The following is a 23,036-nucleotide window of genomic DNA, read 5'->3' on the forward strand; positions in this document are numbered from 1 at the left end:
AAAATAGTATGATTTACTATGAGTGCAGATGAGGAAACATTATCTGGTGTGAAAGAACATTCCACTGTGATTATGGTCTTTAGTGGCGGCTACAGCCTTTCTTTCATTTTCCATTACCGAGCAGATTCATTTTAACAGTGTCTGAAATGTAATCAAGGTGATTTGCATTTAAGTGTTTTCTCTGGCGTTCAGCACAGCCTGCAGCGTTGTCATCATGTTAGAAATACAGTGAAGAAGGAAACTTCAATGTTTACCAGAAAAACAAATATATTTTTCCATGTTCAAGTTATTTTAATATTGAATTAGCAAGTGATAGTAGGGTAAATTTGAACATTTTAAATATTTTCAATTTGATTATTGGTGTGACAGTTTTGTCTATTACCATTTTAGAATGAAACATCTAAAAAAATAAATTAAAAAAAAGTTGCATTAAATCAGTTATCTGAGCCACTTCACTTCGATAATAAAAAATTAATAGATTGCCAATAGAACTAGCTGAGCCACAGTTGGCAGGGGTCCTTCAAGCCTCAGTTATTGGTGGCAATAGCTTTCATTTGACAACAAGTGGCCTTGCATTGTTTGTGCAGAAACTTATAATCATTCCTAGTTAGTTTATTTACCCACAAACACTTCTGTAAACAGCTGAAGATACAGTATGTTGAGACGCTTTCACTTCAAAGCCTGATGAGATTGATACGTAACGACAAGCTTTTTACACGGCTTGGACATGCTGTTGCATGAAGTTATAAATAGACCTTAGGGGACTGATGGGGGTGAAGATGAAGGATGATTTATTTATTTATTTATTTATTTATTTATTTATTTATTGCTTGTGCGTATACATTTCTATGTCTATACTAAGTCACCAGGGTGATGGCAGTTGACAGCTTTCCTTTGAAAGGATAGTAAGCAAAGACATAAATTTCCAAATAGAGCAAATAAAATGACTTTAATAAGTCTCTTCATCTAAAATGCGCAAGTCTGTCAGTGTATAACACACACACACAGCAAGCTTGAGACAGCAACTTTAAGCGATCACAAAGATAGAAATGCACTCAAGTAACATGTAATACATACTAATCTTACTGTGCTGATGGTAAAATGTGATCATGACCTTGAGTTATTGGCGCTTTGCCTTGAGTCTCAAAGGAGAAGCACAGAAATGAATAAATCATCTATTTTAGCATATCGCAATTGTAAGAAAATACAAGAGCTTGACTTGACTGTAACATGTCATGTAGAGGAAAGTGTTTTATTTGACAGGTTGACCACTGCAGGAACATGAAGCCTTTTATTGAACAAGAATTTGCAAGCACGCCATAGTAGTCTAGGAGTTATCTTAGCACAGGTTGGTGTCTATGAGTCGCCCTCAAGCACCAAGCCTGCTATAAAAATAGCTTCCCAATGATGGGACATTGTGATTTCCTAGAAATATTGATTAATTGATCTTTTCAAAAGGTAAACACTTGCAGATATTTCTAGAAAAAGAAAATCATATTGACATTTGTCTGTTTTCTACATTGTTAACCCATTGTAAGAAAACGTATTTCATTTTATTGAAAGAAATCAACATTTATGATTGATGCGGTTTTTACGGTGGTGAATTCTTCCCTGCTAGCTAGGTGCTTAATATTACACTGCATGTAAGAAAAATGGGTAATTATGCAAAGTAATAAGAGTCAATGTAAAATGTGTGTCATAGGACGAATGAATCATGCCCAACCCTTGACAGATTGACAATTTATTAATGATTAGCATCCACGTACACATGCCCACACATGCACATGTGCACAATAATATTATGACATTATAAATCGAGCTTTATGATCCCCCAAAAATGAAATGAGTGCCAAACATGTTGGAAAGAATCTTTATTCTGTGTTCCAATCCATGGCAGCTTTCCCGGGGTTCCTCGAAGGTAGTCTAGGCTGTTGCTATGTGCTAAAAAGGGTTCTTTCATGTCTGTCAGCATTCATCCTTGCTGTTGTTCTTTTCACTGGAGCAAGCACTATGATTATACGTCAAATTTATTTTTGCTGGTTACAAATTTTGTCTAAAATAATTACAGTACAATTCAGTAAGACAAGAGACTGCAAAGGTACTGTGAGCAGTGTGATCGCCCCTCTACTGCTGTCAGATCTTCTGAAGTCTAAATCTGTTTACTCTCTGTGGATTGGCATATTTTCACTCTCCCTTGGATGTCTTGTTTTGTGAGTGGGTTTTGTTAGCTTTGACCTCCCGGATGAGCAAATCGGTCTCCTCTGTGCTGAAATGGGGTTACTCACACTGTCTCTACACTCTCTCTGGAAGTCAGGTGTGCCATATTTAAAGGGATGGGAAGAAGCCGCTTGATTGATTGGACACAGTTGGAGTCGGCTGTGTTGACGCCCACATGGCGCAGACAGCCTCTGTCTAGCTGTGCCCAACTGCATCGGTCTACGAAAACTGCCCAAATGCTGTCTGGCCCCACCCCTTCCACATTTGAAAAATGGGAAAATAGGCCCTCAAGTATTAATAATTAACATTCTTTATCTACAAATGGGCCACTCTCTGGGCAATGAATCATATTTATATATAACAAGTAACTTACTTCAGTATACCAGTATCCAGCAAAACCATGTCTTTTCTCTCTGGCAATCGAAGTGGCAAGTGGTGACAATGATTGCTTGACAGGAAAATTGACAATGATGATGCACGGGTGTCAAACTCATTTTTGTCGCAGGCCACATCGTAGTCATGGTTTCCTTCGGAGTGGCGTTATGACTGTAAACCCAAATAAATGTATGAACGTCTCTTATTATATACACTATAGGCTACACAACAAACTGATGAATAACGTATTGAAATCAAAGAGTCGAGTAAGAACGGTTCAAATTTTTTAAAAAGATGAATGGTAATCAAAATGGCTAGAAACATCTCTATTTTTCAAAAAGTGAACACAATCTGTAATTGTAGTGTTGACACAAAGTTGAAGCACAATTTGCCTTTACGGGGACAAATATAATTACACTGCGGGCCATACTTGGCCCGCCGGCCAGAGTTTGACACCCGGGTTCTTTAGTATTACAAAAACTAACTTTTGTCTCGTTAGGAATTAGTCTGCAGAGTGAATATTTATTCAGCTGAGTATCTTTTTCTTCATTAGACTATAAAAGGCACATCATCTTTGGCTACCAGCCATCGCTCATCCTGCCGTTATGGTAGAGGAGGATGCAGTGCAATCACTCTTCATTTATGGGAGCAGCGTACTATGCGACAAAACCACATAGCCTGTGCACAGTGACGAATTAAACATGTCTCAAATGAACTGAAAGAGAGACTTCATTGACTGAGGGCCGTTAATGGTTCCTTTTGATTGTTCAAAATTTTCATTCTGTGTAGTACACAGGTGTCAAACTCAAGGCTCGGGGACCAGATACGGCCCGTCATATCATTTTATGTTCCCACGGCACGTTAGCCAGGAATCAAATAACTAACTTTTACAAGATGAGCTCATGTTAAAGCAAAAAGAGAACGTCTGTATGTTTGTATAACCCTCAACTGTGGTTCTTTCTGAACTTGGGTTTTCAGTCATTTCCCTTGGCAAGCTCGTGCTTCTAAGCAAGAATCAGGGGGCTGGAATTACTTGCACTTTATTGCAGTCGGCTCATGTATTTGAATGAGGATTAGCTCGGAGGCTCCCGCGTCATATTAAGAAAAAAAAAAAAAAACATTCATGGGATTCAACCATAATGTGTTTGTAGTTCAGGGTTTGTGCTATGCTTATGACAGTGGGACAGATTAATGGCAACTTGCACTTGTCAAGCTAGCCTCAAGACAAATCAGCCAAATGGAACCATTAGCAGACTGGTGCAGCCTGCAGTTGATGCACCCCACTGTTCTTGAACATCCCTCACGGCCCTGCTGAGGTGCAGTAATTGCTGTGTCAAGGATCATCTGCTAAACGCACATCTTTCTACAAATGCAGCCAGACTCTCTGTCCTCACCGAGGAGCACACGAGAGCCCAGCCACTCAGGTTCAAATACAGAGTGCCCATCCTCTAGGAATACTCTCTCAATCTTTATAAGAAGTGCAAATTAGTGAATTGATCACAGGATGATCAATAGCAGAAGGCTATTAATCTCACCCACATTGCAGCACTTGTCTAAAGCTGTGCACAAAATAAGTTACTAAATTTTTGCCAAATAAATCAATTATTATTATAATATCACAACTTTATTGTTGGAAAGTGTCACATTTTTCTATTTTGATTAACACTATTCTTTCCATTTTACATTATTATTATTATTAGTATTAGTATTAGTATTAGTATTAGTAGTAGTAGTAGTAGTAGTAGTAGTAGTAGTAGTGTTTCAATTAAAGAACTTTAAGATTTTCATCTTCGTGTTAGCAAAATGTTATACGGTCAAGTTTCCCTTCAATTAATGAGAACATCCAAAGAGATAGTCCTCTAACAATTTGGGGCTGATACTAATTAGGCTGCTGAGGTGGAGGTTTGACATCTAATGCAGCGCCCACATTTTTTTGCATGATGGCGAGGTTTCACCTAAAGCAAAAGATTGACAGACCAGCACATAAACAAATATAAACATATTATTATCAATATAATTCACCATTATGCAGAAAGTAGCTGTAATAGTTAGTGTAGCTGTTGGGAGCTCTGCACTTGCTTTAATGAGACAGACCCATCTTGAGTTAATGGGACACAACAACGGCAGAATTTTGTTGTGGCATTTATGTCAAGACTATACGCCATAATTGTGTTTTGTTTGCGATCATTGCAGAAAATCAGGTTTCACAAAAGTTTGACATTGGAAATTGAGCCAAGTATATAGTATTCGGTGCTGACTGACAATCTTCATTGCTTCATTTGCAATCCAGTTACCACATATTATGTAAAGTGGGCTTCTGTGATAACCACCAGACATTGTCTCTTCAATATTTTTTGTTTTTCATTGTCATAGGTTCTTCGATTTTCTCTTGGGCTTACTTTTTTTTTTTTTTACTACTGTATCCTGTTAGCGTGCTGACTGGTTTGCCATGCGTGGGGAGGGACAGGCATGTGTCGCTGGTTTTGAAAAGAAACCTTTCAAGTGATCAATAAAAAAAAAGAAAAAATCAGTCTCTCAGTGGGGCCCGGTAGTTGGAGATGGCTCCTCTAATGGATCACTGACAACCTCTTCTGTGTTTCAGCTGACCAGACAGCCTTTTAAACAAAAGAAGACCTTTTTTTCATGACCGCAAAGTGACTAAACAATACTTTGGATCAAGTGCACCACTCAAATCTGTGCAACACTCCAAATGTACCTTGTACAGTAACAGCAACAACAACCATTATATTCATCTGCATTCCCGTCAGGGATTCAACCTGCTGTCTGACTGCCTGTTGCAAACCGATCTTATGGCAAAAGCTTGTCTTTACTCAATTAAGCAAGTGCCGACTTTATTTTATTTTATATACCACACATACCAGACTACAAAGTGCTTGCACATGTCATTCACACTTTGCTTCAACTTTAGTCGAGTAAAATAAATCCTTTCAAAAGTGAGCACATTATTCTACACATGCTCAGAGGTGACTCCAACACTAATGAATGATTGCCCAAAGGGATCCAGGCTCCAGCTCACCCGTGACCCTGAATAGGATAAGCCGTAGAAAACACATGGACCGATCAAATATATGCAAGGAGGGGATTTGTGTTATTATGTGCTTGCTCTTAGGCAAGAGATGCTCTTGAATAGGTTTAGTGCATACATATTTGTGAACCTCTTTGGGATTATGCCCAGGGAAATAGTGGCCATCGGGAAGTTTGGGAAAACTCTCGTACAGCCGGTCCATTTCATTCCTAGGTGGGCGTACATTGAGCCAAAGGCTGCAGCAGAGAGCACAAGGTTGTCTAGCTACACCTAACCAGGATAGTAGTGTGTTGCACCACCTAATTATGTATAGAGAAGTCCCCATAACCTTAAATGTTAACAAACATCATATTAACTTGACAAGACGGAAAGTAAGGTGGCTCTGAGAAATGTCAGCAACGTTGGCGTACATGCCACCTTTGAAGACACACTAAATTAGTCTGAGTGGGCTTCTGAACTCTGAACACAAGCAGGGAGTGGAGCCGTTTCTGGATGCATTTTTGCACAAACTGCTGTCATTGTTTCTCATATCCATGTTCTCCTTGCAATGACATTTGTCTTTTTGTCTGCGTGACTTGACATTGAGCATATACAGTGTGTGGACATCTCAGCTGTAGCTGTATTTGCTGATTTGTGTGTCCTTCTGTTTCAATCTCTTAGGTCTTTTTGAGTGTGTGTCTTATTGAACTTGGTGAAAGCAGCAGAGTGCTGCTGTCTAGAATGGCAAAACAGGAGGAAGGAGAGGATTGATTCACAGCTTTAAATAAAAAATGCTCTCCTCCAGCTGAGTCCACCAGGCAGAGATCGTGAATTTAACCTGCCTTAAACTGAAATAGAAATTGAAAATACCCCTGTAAAAAAAAAACCATATATATATATATATATATATATATATATATATATATATATATATATATATATATTTTTTTTTATTTATTTATATATTTTTTACATATGGTATATCTATCTATATATATATATATATATATATATATATATATATATATATATATATATATATATATATATATATATTTGTATGTGTGTATATATATATATATATATATATATATATATATATATATATATATATATATATATATATATATATAGATAGATAGATAGATAGATAGATAGATAGATAGATAGATAGATAGATAGATAGATAGATAGATAGATAGATAGATAGATAGATAGATAGATAGATAGATAGATAGATAGATAGATATATATAGATAGATATATAGATATATATATAGATATACCATATGTAAAAAATACTGTGAAGTGTAACCTGCACAAATAAGAGACAAACTGACTTATGCTTGTACTAGAAGTCACTAATGTGGTTACGGCATTTTTTTGAACATGCACAGTATTGTTTTGATGTCAAGCACACCATTACCTTTTTACATTGGGGCCAAGTTCTAGCTTTGGTTTTGTTAAACCATAATACATAGTGTACACACTGTCGACAACTTCCAAAACATTGCTTTAGTAATAATACGCATAACTTGATTGTCAAGTAAAGAATGAATCCAGAAAGGTTCAGTAAGAATCCAACGGCAAATTATGGCCATTTTTGTGTGTTTATTTATAGATGCTTGCCAGTCAGCAGTGATTGCTCCAGGCTCAAATACCATATGAAAACATTACTCTCTTCTCATACATTTACATGTTATCTGACTTTCCTATTAGCTACGGCAGAATGGCTGATCTTCTGCTCTGCAGAAAGTATGTCAGAGAACTCATAGCATGGTGTGCCCCCCCTCCCCCCCCTTCCTCTGACTGCAACTCTCCAGCCACATCTGCTTATCTGTTAACAGCATTTCCTCTCCAACAACTATCCTGGGTAGCGAGGCATGGTAAATTTTGAAGAGCAGTCTGGAAATGTAAACAGGAAATTATCAGCCGTTTGCATGAGCAAAACTTGAATGGAAGAAAATCAGCTGTGCTAAAATATGTCTTGCTGTTTTTGTTGATGCTAAAGCAGTTATACCCCAGGGATTTTGTCTTGTGTTCAAAACTGGTGAGCATTTCCTGGGAAGTCAGTATCCCCCAGGCTCAAAATGAGCTCCACATATAAACAAATATATATATATAATAATAATAATAATATAAGAATAAATAATATATATAAATTATATATGTAAGATATAAGATATCAGTGATCTAATCTTTGAAATATTGTTTGTTTGGTAAACAATGCCTCCGGACTAATCTCTTTGTCCTCTCTGTCACTTCCATCAGGTGTTTGGCTCAAACCCAGTCGAACGTCAAAGATGCGAGAGAAAAGGGCGGACTTTGTAGCAGGTTGTCTAGGTGGACGGATCATTGCTGCTGGTGGTCTTGGTCAGTACTTTTTGACCCTTGTTCTTATTCACGTGTAGTGTACAGCCGTTACAGACTCATGTTCCATGATCGGCTTTTTCTCAAAGGACACAAAACAATTACTAAGTGACTTCAGAAAGCTTTTTCACTGTCATGTCACATTACCATACTGCACATCCCCAGAAAATAAAGTCCACTGTCTTATCTTAAAGCCCCTGTCCGAGTGAAGGGAGAACAATTGTGTGTTTTCGAAGGCAGCAAATTTTGCTCTCTTAGCAGGGTATGTCAGGGTTTGTTTAAGGTTGCAAAATATTTGCCAAATGATCAAAGTAAATGATATTAAAAACAATTAAATTAAAGCCTAAAAACTCTCCCCAAATCACTGACAAATATTTAATACACAGAAAATGTGGTGTGTGGGGATGACCTGACACACACAAATATGTTAAGATATTGGAACATTAAATAATTATGAATTTATGTAAAACACGGCTGCACATTTTGAGAAATCTTGGATTAACTATGGCACCAAAGAAAATTCTTGCTATGAACAAAATGGTGTTTGCTGTAATGTCTGATTTTGTGGCTCTGATCAATGGCATCATTGACCAATCTGCAACTGATGACCGCTTTTTCCTGAAGTGCCAAATATCTGCCGATCCGATCCAGCAGACCCCATCTGCGTCAAATCCCATTACTGTGGTGTCTTGAGGCAAAAGAAAAATCTTCACAATGCACATGACCAGAAGAATTACAAGACATCAATATCATAGCTTCGACTTAATAAATTGAGTGGTCCATGCAGTAAAGCTATTATGTGCTATTTATGACAAGTGGCATTACCTGAATGCGGCAAAAATGGCCAAAAAAATGTTGTAATTTTATTCAGTCTATCTCTGATTATGCATGTTGAAAAGAATTGTTGTGGACTTTATATTACAACAATATCGTACATTAGACAGTCAATGATATTTTACTATAATGATAATAATGAATCATGTGACAAAAATTCTCTCAGGCAGTATTTCCTCGATGTATACTTCATGACAAATACACAGGAAATATTTTATGAAATTTACACTCTCGTTTCTCGACTCCCCCCCCGACCCATTCTAAAGTATTTTCCATCAATTTTCATTTTCTCCTTGACCGACTAAAATTTGTTCAAGTAAATACAGCGTGAGCAATCGTTCAATTAATCAGGGGTGAGCTATTTTCCTCTCAATGACTTGCTTATTAAGCAGACATTGACTTGTTGTTGCGCAGCCTAAAGTAATATTAATCATGCGAACTGTTACCAGATTGAATTTAAACGCCATTTTCTCTTTGTAGTGCTAATACACGCATTTACACACACCTCACAATTCTCTTTTCAATATGATGTGATCGTTTGCTATGAAATTATTAATAATTAGATATGCAAGTCCCCCTAAATCAGGGCTCTAGACTAACATTATTTTTTTTTAATGAGAAACACAGTAGCTCCTATTTAAAAAAAATTAAGAAGACTGAAAAAATGTAGGGTCTTGAAAATGAAATATTCACATTTTGCTCAATTTTCTATGTATTACTGATAAATACTTTCAATTTACATTTTACTGTGCAAATTTCAACAACATAAACCCTACAAATATCTCATACGGCTCAGATACTTAAAGGTAAAGTTAACATTTAAACAAGCAGTGCAAGTATTATCTGCAAATTCTGCACACAGCGCATGTTTGTGCCAACAGAATTTGGCAGTAAAGTGAATTTGTTCACCTGACCAAGGTGCAAGCAGTGTCTGCTCACTTCCTACTCAGTGTCAACTCAAAGTCAACAATTGTCTCTCCATATGTGCTCTACAATTTACCTGGAAACTAGTCTGTCTCCTCTGTTACGCGAGATTAATTGCAGAAAAAGTAAGCACCAAATATCCTCTTGACTGTTTTTCCTCGTTGGAGTGATGGTCCAACATTTAAGCCTTTTTGTGTAATAGTCATGATAAATTACTTTTGACATTTTAGTGGTTATTTCATAGTATCGTGATTGTGTACAACTAGCATTTGTGGCAATGATTGTACGAATCTCACTAAAATCAAGGCATTGCATTTGCAAGCATTAAAATTAATGCTTAAAAAAAAACAAGTCAGTTACTAACGTAGTAAAATATTTATAAAAAACAAACATTTGCCGCATGCAGAGTTTCCAACGATCACTTGCAATTTCTTCTCTGCAGCGGACCAAGTCCTTAAAGAACAAGATACCAAAACACTCAAACTCCAGTCCGGAGCTTCAGATGTGTGCTTCAGATAAAAAATCTGACTAAAGTAATGCATAATAGAAGAAGATGATTTGAGACAAGACACCTTGGAGAGGAAAGAACCAAGATGTGAGTAGGGGCTGATGCAGATCAGAGGAGAGTCAGTAGAAATTACTGCATTGACAGAAGAACTCGTGTGGTTAAAAAAAAAAACAGATAAAAAGGTCTGAGAAGAAAAGAATAAGATGAAAAAAATCTAAAAGATTTAAAAATGAACTTGAGAAACAACAATAAAGGAAGAGCCAGATAAGGAATGGCATTAATGGAAGAAAAAAGGACCAGCTGGAGAATCGACATGACATCTGTGGGCCGAAAAATCAAAGCAATGACGGGAAGCCTTTGAGCAACAGGAACAGCAAGCGCCATGTGTGTGTGTGTTTTCAAGAAGAGAATGGGGGGAAACAAAGTAGTCCAAGCTCAAGCCTTCCCATCACAGCAAAGCTCACCCTGTGATGCGGGTCTCCATGGAAACGGGAATGACATGATTTTACGTGATATATAATGACAACTCTGCACCTGAGCTTAGAGGGGGGCAAGAAGGGAAGAAAGAAGTGATTGGAAAAAGAAGAACATTTCAGCAGACTTTGGAAATGTGGTCATGCGTCACCTTTACATGTTTTTGTGCTTTAATTGAAGTGAGTACATCATGGATTAGGCTTGCAGATGGGCCATCAAGTAATGAACATTCAATGACTATTGTTCCACATTACATTTGCAATCATATTTGTTCTGCTGTTAAAAAGGTGAGTCTAGTTTAATAGAATGTAACCACTGATTCCCCCTTGTACTATTACCCAATGTTTTTACACTAAATTGCACATGTGTCTTCTTTTCTTATTGTTTTAATTTTAAATTAGTCGAGACCTTTGGGGCTGCATGGTGACCACTGTTATTTGGTTTTATATCATCTATGCACATATGCATTTTGTTGACTAGTGTCTTCTAATTGCTTTGTCTTAAGTGTGGTGTATGTCTTTGCAGGCAACGAGCCAACGCCGTTGGGCTCAGTCGAGAGCTACAATCCCATCAAGCGACGCTGGGAATACGTGGCGCCTATGCCCACCGCACGCTGCTCGTCTGCTCTCCTGGAGACCGCTGGCATGCTCTTCGTGATCGGTGGGGTGGCGCAGGGACCAAGCAATGCCGTGGAAGCCCTCTGCTTTCAGGAAACCGTGTGACACGTGCGCCGAGGGCACATCGCTCACAACGGAGCAGGTCCACATTGGCCTTGATATGTTCTCAACTCTTGCGTGGAAAAAGGCCTAAACACATGGCTTGGATATGGAGGCTATCATGCTCACATACTTTTCAATCTTCAATGTGCGACTGATGGATTCCTCTTGATGGTACACATATTCAGCAAGCATTTTGAAAAGAAAAAATGGCATCCAGGGACATTTGCTGACAGAGCTGGACGAATAAATACAAGGACAGCTTAGATTGCTGTGACTGATAAGGAGAGGGAACTGACGGCTTGTGTTTCTTGCAGATGTCAGGGAAAGATGGAAGAAAAAGAGCAAAAAAATAGACACACACACACACACACACACACACACACACACACACACACACACATACAACAGTATCCGAAGACTTTACATGCCTTTGAACAATTGAACATTTTTTGAGAATAAAAGCAGGGTACTTTTCTGGATATTAAAGGAACATAGGGCCATATCGGTGTTGCGCTCCCCTGCTGCTGCATCAGCAAGCTGACATTTTTCTATGATTCTTTGTTTTCTTTTTTTCTAGTCGTAATATGCGAATGGGACACTTTGTTTTTGTTCTTGAGTGTTGTTACAGCGTTAAGAGTTGCTGTTTCTGGTGACTTCCACTATCTCGTCAAGATGAGTGACTCCTAGTAAGCAGTGACAGTGGTGTTGTTAATTACCCTTGAACAAGGCAGGTACCGTGACTCCTATAGTATTTGGATTGATGCTTTATTCACTGGGTAACTAAAGCCTGAGTTTAGATGGATACCACATGGTTCACGAATCGATTATTTTTCACATGTCATTATTATAAATACTTTAATAAATATCGTCTAATACACAACTTGGCTTAAGGTAAACCCCCCCTTCACTCACCTTTGTTGGATTTGAAATAAATCAATACTTGACTTAACGCTTAATAACAATGGTAAATGGTGTGCGTTATTAAAATAATTGAGGATATCGACTTGTATGACACATACTTTCTCTTTTCACAGACATACATTGATAATTGATAGGCACTAGATTAATGTTCCCGGTATTTAATTGTGCCAAGGCACCTATTTTACATTTTGATACAGCATTAAATACCCCCCCACCTTCGAAACAAATGACTTGGATATGGAGGCTATCATGCTCACATACTTTGCGATACTTAATACTGAAATAATGCTGATCTCATCTAATTTTACTCACAAAAGGATTTACTCTATGGGAATTTTGAGGCTGTTTAATCAAACACTAAGTTTGTATGAAGAAGCCATGACTAATTCTGTTGTATGAAAGGCAACAGGTGGACACACAGGTTCATCGTACCTTTAGCCATCTAATGGAAGAAGATCATTGTTTTCTTCTGCCTATTTAGCTAACATAGAAATTTGAACAAAAATATCCTTTTCAGTGAAAAATAATAATTTTCAGCCAAATTAGGTCAAATTGGACAATTTTCTCCGGGCACACAGCATCCTGGTTAGCAATCACCACACCACATGTCCATCCATAATGGCGGAAAATTGTAATGCCATTAAGCAACAATATAAACAAAACTCTCAAACTAAAATTACTGAACATGTTTTAATCCAAGTCTTTGAATAAATCTTCGCTCGTTAGACTTGAAAATGAAAAGAAACTTAACATTGCATGTGGTTGGTGTAAAGAGTATACTATTTAAACTACTTCAAATTTGAAATAATTTGTGAAAAATTCATGTATTGCATTCAATACTGAATATACGCTTCTGTCTGGCATACAAAAACATATATTTTTTCAGCAAGATCTTTTTGAGATTTCCTGCTGCCAGACATGACTGCATTCAACCATGTTGAAGATCCATCCATCCACACCAACATCATCTGTTGTTGACCACAGTCACTGTGCTTCTTTAATCTCCAGCCATGAGCAGCAAAGTGATTTATCAACACTGATGTTATCCGTCGCACTGTAGTAGGCTTTGTTGTTGGGTCGTTGTTTGTACACACTCAATCATAGCTACTGCATCCAATCCACTCCTTAGACAGCATTACCGACGTTGGTTGCATTTCCCCCACCCGCCGCCTCCGTTTAATGAATGACAGCAACAAAGTGTATTTATTACCTCAGCTTGATGTCGAGCACATTTCAGACTCAACAGATAAATCATCTCAAGGTAATGTGAGACAGACGGCTTTTGGAAGTATTAAATTGACTTGAAAGTACAGAGCAAAACACTTGATGCCATATCATTGTTTGTTGGGTGGATTATAGGCCGGTCCACTCAGCTTGTTCCCAATAACACCAGCCCAGATTTGTTTTGTCCACTTTCTTAGAATACAAAATTGTTTCTTTCCCCCATTTGTAATATTTGGGTGAAGCTAAGCAATTCTGTTTGCTCCGATGAGTTGAATTTTAAACACCATTGACAACTTGAAGTCTTGGCACAATTGGTTGATGCACAGCGGCCCACTCTTCTGGGCAAACAGCCTCTTGTGCCTGTAAATTCTTGAACTGTTCTGCATGAAGAACACTTTTGTGGTTTCTCCAAAATGACATTTAGATTAAGGAACCTGAGACAGCTCCAGGATAGATTCAGAGCCAATGAATTGTCAACTTGGCCTTGCCTTTTGGCTCCGTATCTTGTTGAAGGCCTCAACTACAGCTTTTGGACTAATGAATAAAGACTAATCTTATCATGTATTTCCTTATGTACGTATCTTATGAGTGCAAATTGACAGCTAGTATTTTCTGACTGGCTTCCATCTTGCCATCACTATGGACCCTGTACGTTTGTAACTCAAACATCCTAAAAAAACCAAGTGATCCACAGCAGTGTTTCACATTTGGAATGTGTGTACTTAAGCCATGCTGGAGCCTCTCCAAATGTACAGTCTATGGTTGTGGACCTAAAGCTCCATTTTGATGTTGGATTCAACTTAAGATGTTTTATTTTGGTGTTGTTCTGTCTGCAGGCCTTCTTGTGGCATTGTTGTGATAATTGCTTTCGTCTGGTGACTCGACCATGTAGTCTATTTTTCTTCAATGGCCTCCTTATTGTTCACCTTGAGACAGAAAGTCCTCCATCTCACAAGTTATCTGTGGCATTTCTTTGTGCCCTGAAAGGTTTTTTGGAAAGTTTTGACTGTGGCTTATTTCCACTTGGGGTTCTTTTTATATAACGTAGAACGTTTTCATGTTTTATAAAGTTCAACAACATTCTCCTGCAGATGCTTTGATTATTGCTTTCCCCATGGCTACAAATCCAGCAATGTCAGTACGGAAGTGGACGAAAAATGGAAAGTCCTTTTAAAAACCCAGAAAGTCTCTCTCTCTCACACACACACACACGCACGCACGCACGCACACACACACACACACACACACACGGACACATTTTTCTGACATCATGATGGTTACCCTTCACCCTTTACTCCTTGAGGAGATGTGTTATTAAACTCACTTTTTTACATTTACACACCCGAGAAATTACTCGGAAATAAAAGCAATAGCAGGTCAATAAATCTAGAATAAAATCAGACTGGGTGTTCAGATGACAAGATGTTTGGACCAGCTGACCACTCAATGACAGATCTGATGCATCATTTTTAGTTACTATTCGTTTGATGCATCAAAGTGACTCATGTAATTCAAACGAGAGAAGTCTCTCTGATCATAGGATAGTAAATTCAAACATAGTCAGTCATGAATTCACAGAAGGAGAGGGAAAGAAACATGCTTCAGATGAGTGAAAGATAGGCACAGGACCAGAAACACGCGCTCACGCACACACATGCTTTTCCTGGCTGTTGCAGTTTAAATTGCTGGTCTGTATCCAGACGGATCTTGTTATCTTTTTTGAGGAAGCACATGAGGTTGGTGCCAGTAGACAGTCAGTTATTTTTGGTGTTCACCATTTGATTATGTTGGGTGCAGGTCATATAGCACAGCGAGAGCACACGCACGCACGCACGCACTCACACTGGATGCTCATGAGAGAGCAAATCCATTTTCCGCTCAGTTATGATAGCACAGTTCTATCTAGGAACAACTCGAGGGGGGGAAAAAGGCTTGGAAGCCATGAAGTAAAGCCATTTGGTTGTGTTTTTTTTACCCCAGTCTGATATTGCGGGGGACTGTTGTGTCATTCTGGCAAAGTAAAACTGAAAACTATTGCAGATTTAATACATTTTCTATATAGGTCTATGGTCGGATTTACAACGGTGAAACTGACGTGGGTGGTTGTGAAACTGGTCCAATGTGTCAGTTTGCAAGCAAATTGGTGTCTGCACATTTCTGGCACAGTTCTTTAAAACATCCATTTGTTAGGTGAGCCATCTGGAGCGGTACAATGACATCGTCTAAATGCGTCTTGTGTTTTTCTCTGCTATAAAAAAAAACATCGAAAGAAATAGAAGGCTTTACTCGGTTTCCCACTCCCAATCGCCCTCCCCCTTTTTTTCATTGATCCATAGTCACCCATGGATCTGATTTTTGCTGTAGTTGCAGGTTAGTTTTAAATCGTATTAGAATTGCACTTGTAGCACCTTTCACAGGCTGTTGGGGAATAAAAGCAGGATGAATCAGAGCAGGTAGAAGCCAATTACATGCTGTATCGTTTAAAACAGGCCATGAGGTAATGATGCACAAGCCTGCATGAACGTGGATGTAAATGCATTCTTGTTGAAAGCAAAAATATATTACCAATCTAATTCTCATAGCAGCAGATATTCAGGATATGGTTTGAGCTCATTTAGTTGGTTAGTTGGTTAGTTGGTTAGTTAGGTAGGTAGGTAGGTAGGTAGGTAGGTAGGTAGGTAGGTAGGTAGGTAGGTAGGTAGGTAGGTAGGTAGTAGAAATAATTTATTATGTTTGTGCATATGGGGACTTGTATTCAATTTTGCTGATCCAACATTAACTTACTAAAGAAAACATGACTATTTATTAACAAGTTCTTATATCATCCATGGTCATTACTACCTGAAGGACCGAAGTGGGATCTTACTTAATTATTGACTTATTTATTTATTTATTTATTTATTTGTAACATACGTACATTCACCATAGGTCAGCTGTCTTCTGTTACATTTCTTTAGCATCAGTAACTTTACTGCCATCTATACGATAGTCGTGTAATTGTTTATAATTCGAAAAGCACCTTGCAAATTTGCCGTTCCATGGTGTTGTTGACGATCCTTACATATTTGTAGAAAAAAAAGAAGCTTCAAAATTATAAAAACCTTTGTCTCTGCCCTCAAAGGCTGTGCACCTGTCTGCTGAAGGTGCTAAAACACCAAAACTCTGCTCAACTGTCAAATGTTAAACCTATAGTGGATAGGAGTGCATAGGCTACATGTTCCTTGAAAATGATGGTAGCTCACACAATGTAAAATCCCATTGGAAGCATCACCTTCAAAGCTGAATAGATACCTAATCATGAAATAAGCACACAAACCAACTTACACTTGTTAGTGGGAACATCAAGTGACTTCCGATTGGTCGTCCAATTCTGTCACTGGGAAGTTCAAGTTCTGACATAAGTGGGTAGGCGCAACTTATGCCAGATGCCCAAGTGTGTCACTGGGTGGCGAGTTAGCCACTAAAAAACAGGAACAAAGAAATGGTGTAATATAGTTTAACACTATTTTTTGGTAAAAACCCTACGCAACGTGTGGAGACAGGTTAGAATTGATGAACAAAGGGGGGGTTGCGCCGCTGTGGGCATAATAATGAATTCCTTTGAATGCGCCTACGAGAGTCAGATCGCGGAAGCACGTGTTGAGAATGTTGGAAGAAGTTGAGTACCAGAAGAAAGCCCATCCAAACAAGATAGTCGGAGATGTGATTTCCGCCCCTCAACTGGGAGCTTGTTTTGTGTGTCGTGGTTGTCCAAAATAAAACTCAGGCACTCAGGACTAAACAATGTGGGATGACAAAATGGGGATGGAAGATGCTGATGCAGATATGCTATATCCATACAAGCTGTCGTGAGTAATTTATCAATTGCAAATGCTTTTGTTTTTTTAAATCACACACTGATATTATGCTCTCATTGAGCTGTTGTTTAGGGAAACTTAAAGACAGAAATGAGTGACAATAGCGTCCCTTCATGCAGATGCCATTGGGTGTCTTTTTTTTCGCTTCGAAAAAAGGTCCCATCAAAATAATAATATTAATAATAATAATAAGAAGAAGAACAAGAAGAAGAAGAAGAATTCAATGTGTTTGTGGTTTTAGTATGGGAGTTATTGGAGATTGTTTGTAATGTTTTTATATACAATATATATAAATTATGGGTATATTGTGTTGTGCATTGAGATTGTTAAATGACACCCATGCCTTGGTGTTGTTTTGTTCTGAGTTCCTGCTTTCATAAGGGTTTCTCACCAGTAGCTCCTGTTGACATCAAACAGAAGTGAGCAAGCTGTGGCGTGCAGGCCACTCTGCCCTAAGCATTTAAATGTTTCAGGGTCCTGATATATTGTTTCAATTTTAATTTTATTTCCACAATCTAATTTTTATCCAATTATCTGATAATTTGGTTAATTTACTTCTGTAAATAATAAAGTATGACATGAATTTACCAATTTGCTAATCATGTTATTTCTTGTTTACAAACATTTTACATATACTACTATATAGATTTTTTATAAAACACCTACAAATCACTTGACATAAATAAAATGAATTTAATATGACCCTTGAACACAAAGCTTTGCTCACCCCTGAAATCAATGTTGATCATGTGAGTGTTGCATTAAAAACTATCGATGCTATGAGCCTTAATGAACACTGTTCAGTTTGACTCAGCATTTGATGTAACCACAGTTGATTTGAGGATTAAAATGAAACTAGTTTGGACACATTTTGGAATGAAAGAGAGGAATTCTGCTCTTTTTGTGATCTCTCTTGCTGTGCCGTTTCCCTGTACAGTGATCAACATGATAGAAACCTGGGGAAAAAAGCTTTGTACTCAGTGTGTGATCTATGTCTGTAAAAGTGATTACTGCACTGGATGAAATGTTCAGAAAATTGGCATGCTGGGAGGTGAGATCAAACTATTATCATATTGATGATTATGTATGTGATAATGATTTATTTCCCGCGTACCTTGTCATCGCTATGACTATGTGCTGAATATCTTGTTTCATAATCATAATTGCAGTCAGCAAAAACTTCCCTCGCACTGATACCTACATATCCTGTTCTAATAAGAATTTAACTGAAAACTCTTCAAAGAGTAGGATTCCTTGCTGTTGATTTCTAACCTTTTATCATCCTGAAAACTGACAAGTTGTCAGTCTGCTAAAACTTCCACTGATCACCGACAGAACAGCAGTCAGGCAAATGTAATATTCCAAGCCCGAATTTGAATACAGTTTAGTTTGACTTCGACGTCTCTGATATTTGCATTGATTAAGTAACTAAAAGGAATGGCATTTATGTACATAGCTCTGCTAATTACAAAAGTAAGTCACGCTGAGATGGAGGGTAGATTTTACTTGCAGAGGCAAATCACTCGAAAGAGCGCTTGCAGAATTTGCCTGACAGGCAAACTGCAATCGCATTGGCGAGAGGCGTAACGCGTAATCTCTGCAAATAGTCTAAAACAGCTGAGACCACTAAATGCCCCATTGTGTGTCATTTAGGGTAATTGTACATCTGTGCCGTAGATGTACAACCTTACTATACCAAAAATAATTAACGCCACTTGATCGTCCCTCTATGAGCCAGATACCAGGTGTGCTTTTTCCCAACCATACAAGATGTGATATCATTGTATTTCATTGAAATAATAGGAACCATATTATTTGTAGGTGTTGTGCTTGTCATAACAGATGAATGTGAGACTTTGTTGTGTTCAAGCTGTATCAGTTGAATTAACGTGTATGTATTTCAAAGAGCAGTTATGTATTCATCTGCTTGATAGATGAGGCTGTCATGTAGAAATAGAAAGCCTCCCCGCAAACTTGACACACACCATTAATGTGGCTTCAGAATAGGTTTTTGATCCATGGAGTTCAAGATTCAGCCATACCAATGAACCACGACATAAACTACATGACATCAATTCTTTTTACCTACCGCAACACACCAACTGTTTAGATTGTATTTCAGTTTGTCACTCAGGTTGATTAAATAGGGATGATGTGTCTGGCTGGTGTTGGTTTGCCACAGCAGGGCAGTAGTACAGTGCCTATAATAAATGTGAGGTAGTGCCTCAAATATGAATACTGTTCTATAATAAACTATTTTGACTTGCTGTCTAAAACTCTTCTGTTCAACAATTTGTTTTTGCCATTTTCTTTGTTTCCTTTCCGTGCTGCCTTAGCGACAAAAGTGAGATGAAGGGAAATGCATTGGCAAAAATACACCGTGCGACCATTCAGTACATAGTATAAGCTTGAATTTGATTATTTTCCAACAATCAAAGATCAACCAAAATGCTTCACTTCCCCCCACCCTCACAAATGCTGGGATTAAAACCAACCCAATTTGGGTTAGAAATTGTTCTGATGCAAGATGTTGGTTAATTCTGCATCAAACAACCATTTATTTGTGCAAAATAACTAAAGGATTTGGATTTTTTTTAAGTTGGGTGCTATTGACCCAAGTCCAGCACACGACCATCGTGAGGATAAGCGGTGTGGGAGAAGAATGAATGACATACATTATTATCAAATGTCAAGTTGCCCCCCACCCCCAAAAACCACTCTTTTTGATGCCAGAACTATTAATCTATCAAACTATTAAATTAGCCACAACAAAGAATCAATGTTCATCATGAAGACAGTATAGTGAGACTTCTGTAGTACAATTTCCCTTTCCTTTTCTGCTATCTAGTGGGGAAAACATGAAACTACAATTGAAATGAGGTAGTATATCATTATTTTTTTAACTTATTACAACTCCTGTGCTATTGTTGTTTCTCTTTTTATACATTTACAGGAGATCCCAGGTGCTATAACTGATAACTATATCAGGGATGATATAACAGAAATAATTAATCAATATGTATATATATATATATATATATATATATATATATATATATATATATATATATATATATATATATATATAAATAACTGTCAGTCAGTTAAAACCAATTCAGCCATTCGCACATAGATCATTTTTAAAGTCATACAAAATAATAATTTGGAAAAAAATCAAGTACCATCAAGGTTTTAAAATGTAGATGTTCTTTATTGGAGGTTAAAGGTATAGAATGATGATGAGCATCTACCAGTGATGTTCTATGACACAATGCAGAGAAAACCACGTGAAGGGAAGTATTTGGTGTTTAAGGCAACTCTATCATTGACTGTGCAAGGCTCTTGGGAAGATGTAAGGTCATCTTCTCTGCCCTTGGTGCCTCCAGTCATGAACGGGTATTGATTTCAGCCTCAAATAATACGTTTTCTTCATCTCTACGTTATATCACTGCTCTTTACAGCTGCCAAACATTTGTAGATCAACTGCTTTTGAGATTGATATACTGGTGGACCATCTAGGACATCTCACAATGAGCATGACTTCCAATGTCACTGTGTGTTTAAAAAAACAATTCATTTAAATAATCGTGTACCTTGACTGCTGTCTGATTGTTTTTAGCACCGCAGTTTTAAAGTATTTACACGTGCCCTTTTTGAAGCTTTAGGGATGATTTCAGAATTCAGATGCACATCCACTTTTGTTGTTCGGAGAAAAAACACACGTCTAAAAATTAATTTGATGTGTTGATTTGATTGAAGAGTTTGTCCTTATTTATTTATCTATTTATTTATTTATTTATTTGTGAATAATTGGAACTGTAATGTAAGCTTTAAATAATTAACTGGTGTCATTTAGAAAGGAAAATTACTGGATCATTTACTTTTCATATACATTGTCTCAACAAAAACTTCCACACAATTTACATCACAAATTTATTTCAATAATTATAAGAAAGACTTTTTTTCCTAATGTCCTATTGACAATTTAGTTTTCAATTAATTTAAATTGCTCATTTTTGGAATGTAGTAGAACGTTGGTGTACCTGGAGAAACCCTACTTCCAAACATGTGCTTTGTAATATTTATAATATTTCTGCCAGAAAGTGCCACAAAGTGCAGCCCTTCTAATACATAGAGTACCGTTAGGCTTGTTATGGACTTCCAAGTATGTGTTGGCAAGTGGTGGAGAAATATTTTGCAACCCGCAAGAGAAACTGATCTTCGTTTCCAGTCCTTTAAAAATTCCATTCTGGTATTTCTATTGCTTTCCCTTGTAGTTTAGTTTGGTATCACCCTTTCAAACAAATGTCATGGTGAGGTGAGGATAAATAACACGCTCATTGGAACTATAATTATTCACACTTAGTTTGCCAAACAGCACATGGCAGCAGGGCTCTTGATGGTGTTGTCAGTCATAAACAACTTGATGAAAATCAAGAGCAAGCATGTCACTTGTGAGGATGACTATTACAAACTTGGCCAGTGTGAGAGATCTACACAAACAGTGGCTAATATGGTGTCAAACAATGCAGTCATACAAAAACTATAGAAATATTGCATTTCTATGTTATTACTAAAAATCATGTTTTCATTTTATTATCATTCTTGTATAAAGTAGAGAACCTAATTGTAACAATCACAATGAAGCATGTCAAGAGCAGTAATTCCCAAACAGCAGCCGTGGGAGTTCATTGGCTTTTAAAGTCAATCTGATAACAAAAAGGGTTTGGTGCTGCTATTTTAGTCTGTTGGCATTACCAGGCATTAAATCATAACCAATCAATGAAAAGTGATCCAAAATCCAATTTATTGGACACATAGGAAGTGTTTTATGTGCTACTTTAGTGATTCTAAAATGTTGATGTTCAGAATGTCAAATAACAATAATACAAAGCACATTAAAACTGGGGACAGCGTTTCAAACTAGGGTTTCAAACTAGGGTTTTAAACTAGGGTTAGGGTTTCAAACTAGGATTTCAAACTAGGGTCAGTGTTTCAAATTAGGGTTTAAAACAAGGGTTAGGGTTTCACACGGGTTTAAAACTAGGGTCACGGTTTCAAACTACGGTTTCAAACTAGAGTTAGGGTTTCAAACTAGGATTAGGGTTTCAAACGAGGGTTTAAACTAGGGCTAGGGTTTCAAACTAGGGTTCAGGGTTCAAACTAGGGTTTAAAACTAGGGTTAGGGTTTCAAGCAAAGGGTCTAATTTCAAACTAGAGTTTCACCATCGTCAGGGTTTCAAACTAGGGTTAGGGTTTAAAACTAGGATTTAAAATTTGGGTTAGCGTTTCAAACTTGCGTTTAAAACTAAGGTTGGTGTTTCAACTAGGGTTTGAAACCAAGGTCGGGGTTTCGAACTAGGGTTTCAAACAGGGGATAGGGATTCAAACTATGGTTCGGGTTTCAAAGTAGGGTTAGGGTTTCAAACTAGGGTTTCAAAGTAGGGTTAGAGTTTCAAACAACATAGTTAGGGGTTCAAACTAGGGTTTAAAACTAAGGTCAGGGCTTCAAACTCGGCTTTCAAACTACGGTTAGGGTTTCAAGCACAAAAGACTCAACAGTGTCGTAGAGGACCTAACAGTGTTAG

The 23,036-nt window shown here is 37.6% G+C and overlaps 1 protein-coding gene across 3 annotated transcripts in view; it reads left to right on the plus strand.

Moving 5' to 3' along the window:
• Positions 1–14,613, plus strand: part of klhdc8b (kelch domain containing 8B) — a 59,479-nt gene extending 44,866 nt beyond the window's left edge. For 2 of the 3 annotated variants that reach the window (XM_085913628.1, XM_085913617.1), the window contains 2 exons: positions 7,889–7,990; positions 11,253–14,613. In XM_085913628.1, the coding sequence (XP_085769754.1) occupies positions 7,889–7,990; positions 11,253–11,449 (299 nt within the window). In that variant the 3' untranslated portion in view covers positions 11,450–14,613. Of the gene's footprint in view, positions 1–7,888; positions 7,991–10,187; positions 10,798–11,252 lie in introns of those variants that run through there. The other variant, XM_085913637.1, reaches the window with a different exon arrangement.
• The last annotated feature ends 8,423 nt before the right edge of the window (positions 14,614–23,036 follow it).

The sequence above is a fragment of the Syngnathus leptorhynchus genome, chromosome 1, assembly GCF_054491065.1.
Source record: "Syngnathus leptorhynchus isolate UIUO chromosome 1, UIUO_Slep, whole genome shotgun sequence".
In the NCBI taxonomy this organism is placed as follows: Eukaryota; Metazoa; Chordata; class Actinopteri; order Syngnathiformes; family Syngnathidae; genus Syngnathus; species Syngnathus leptorhynchus.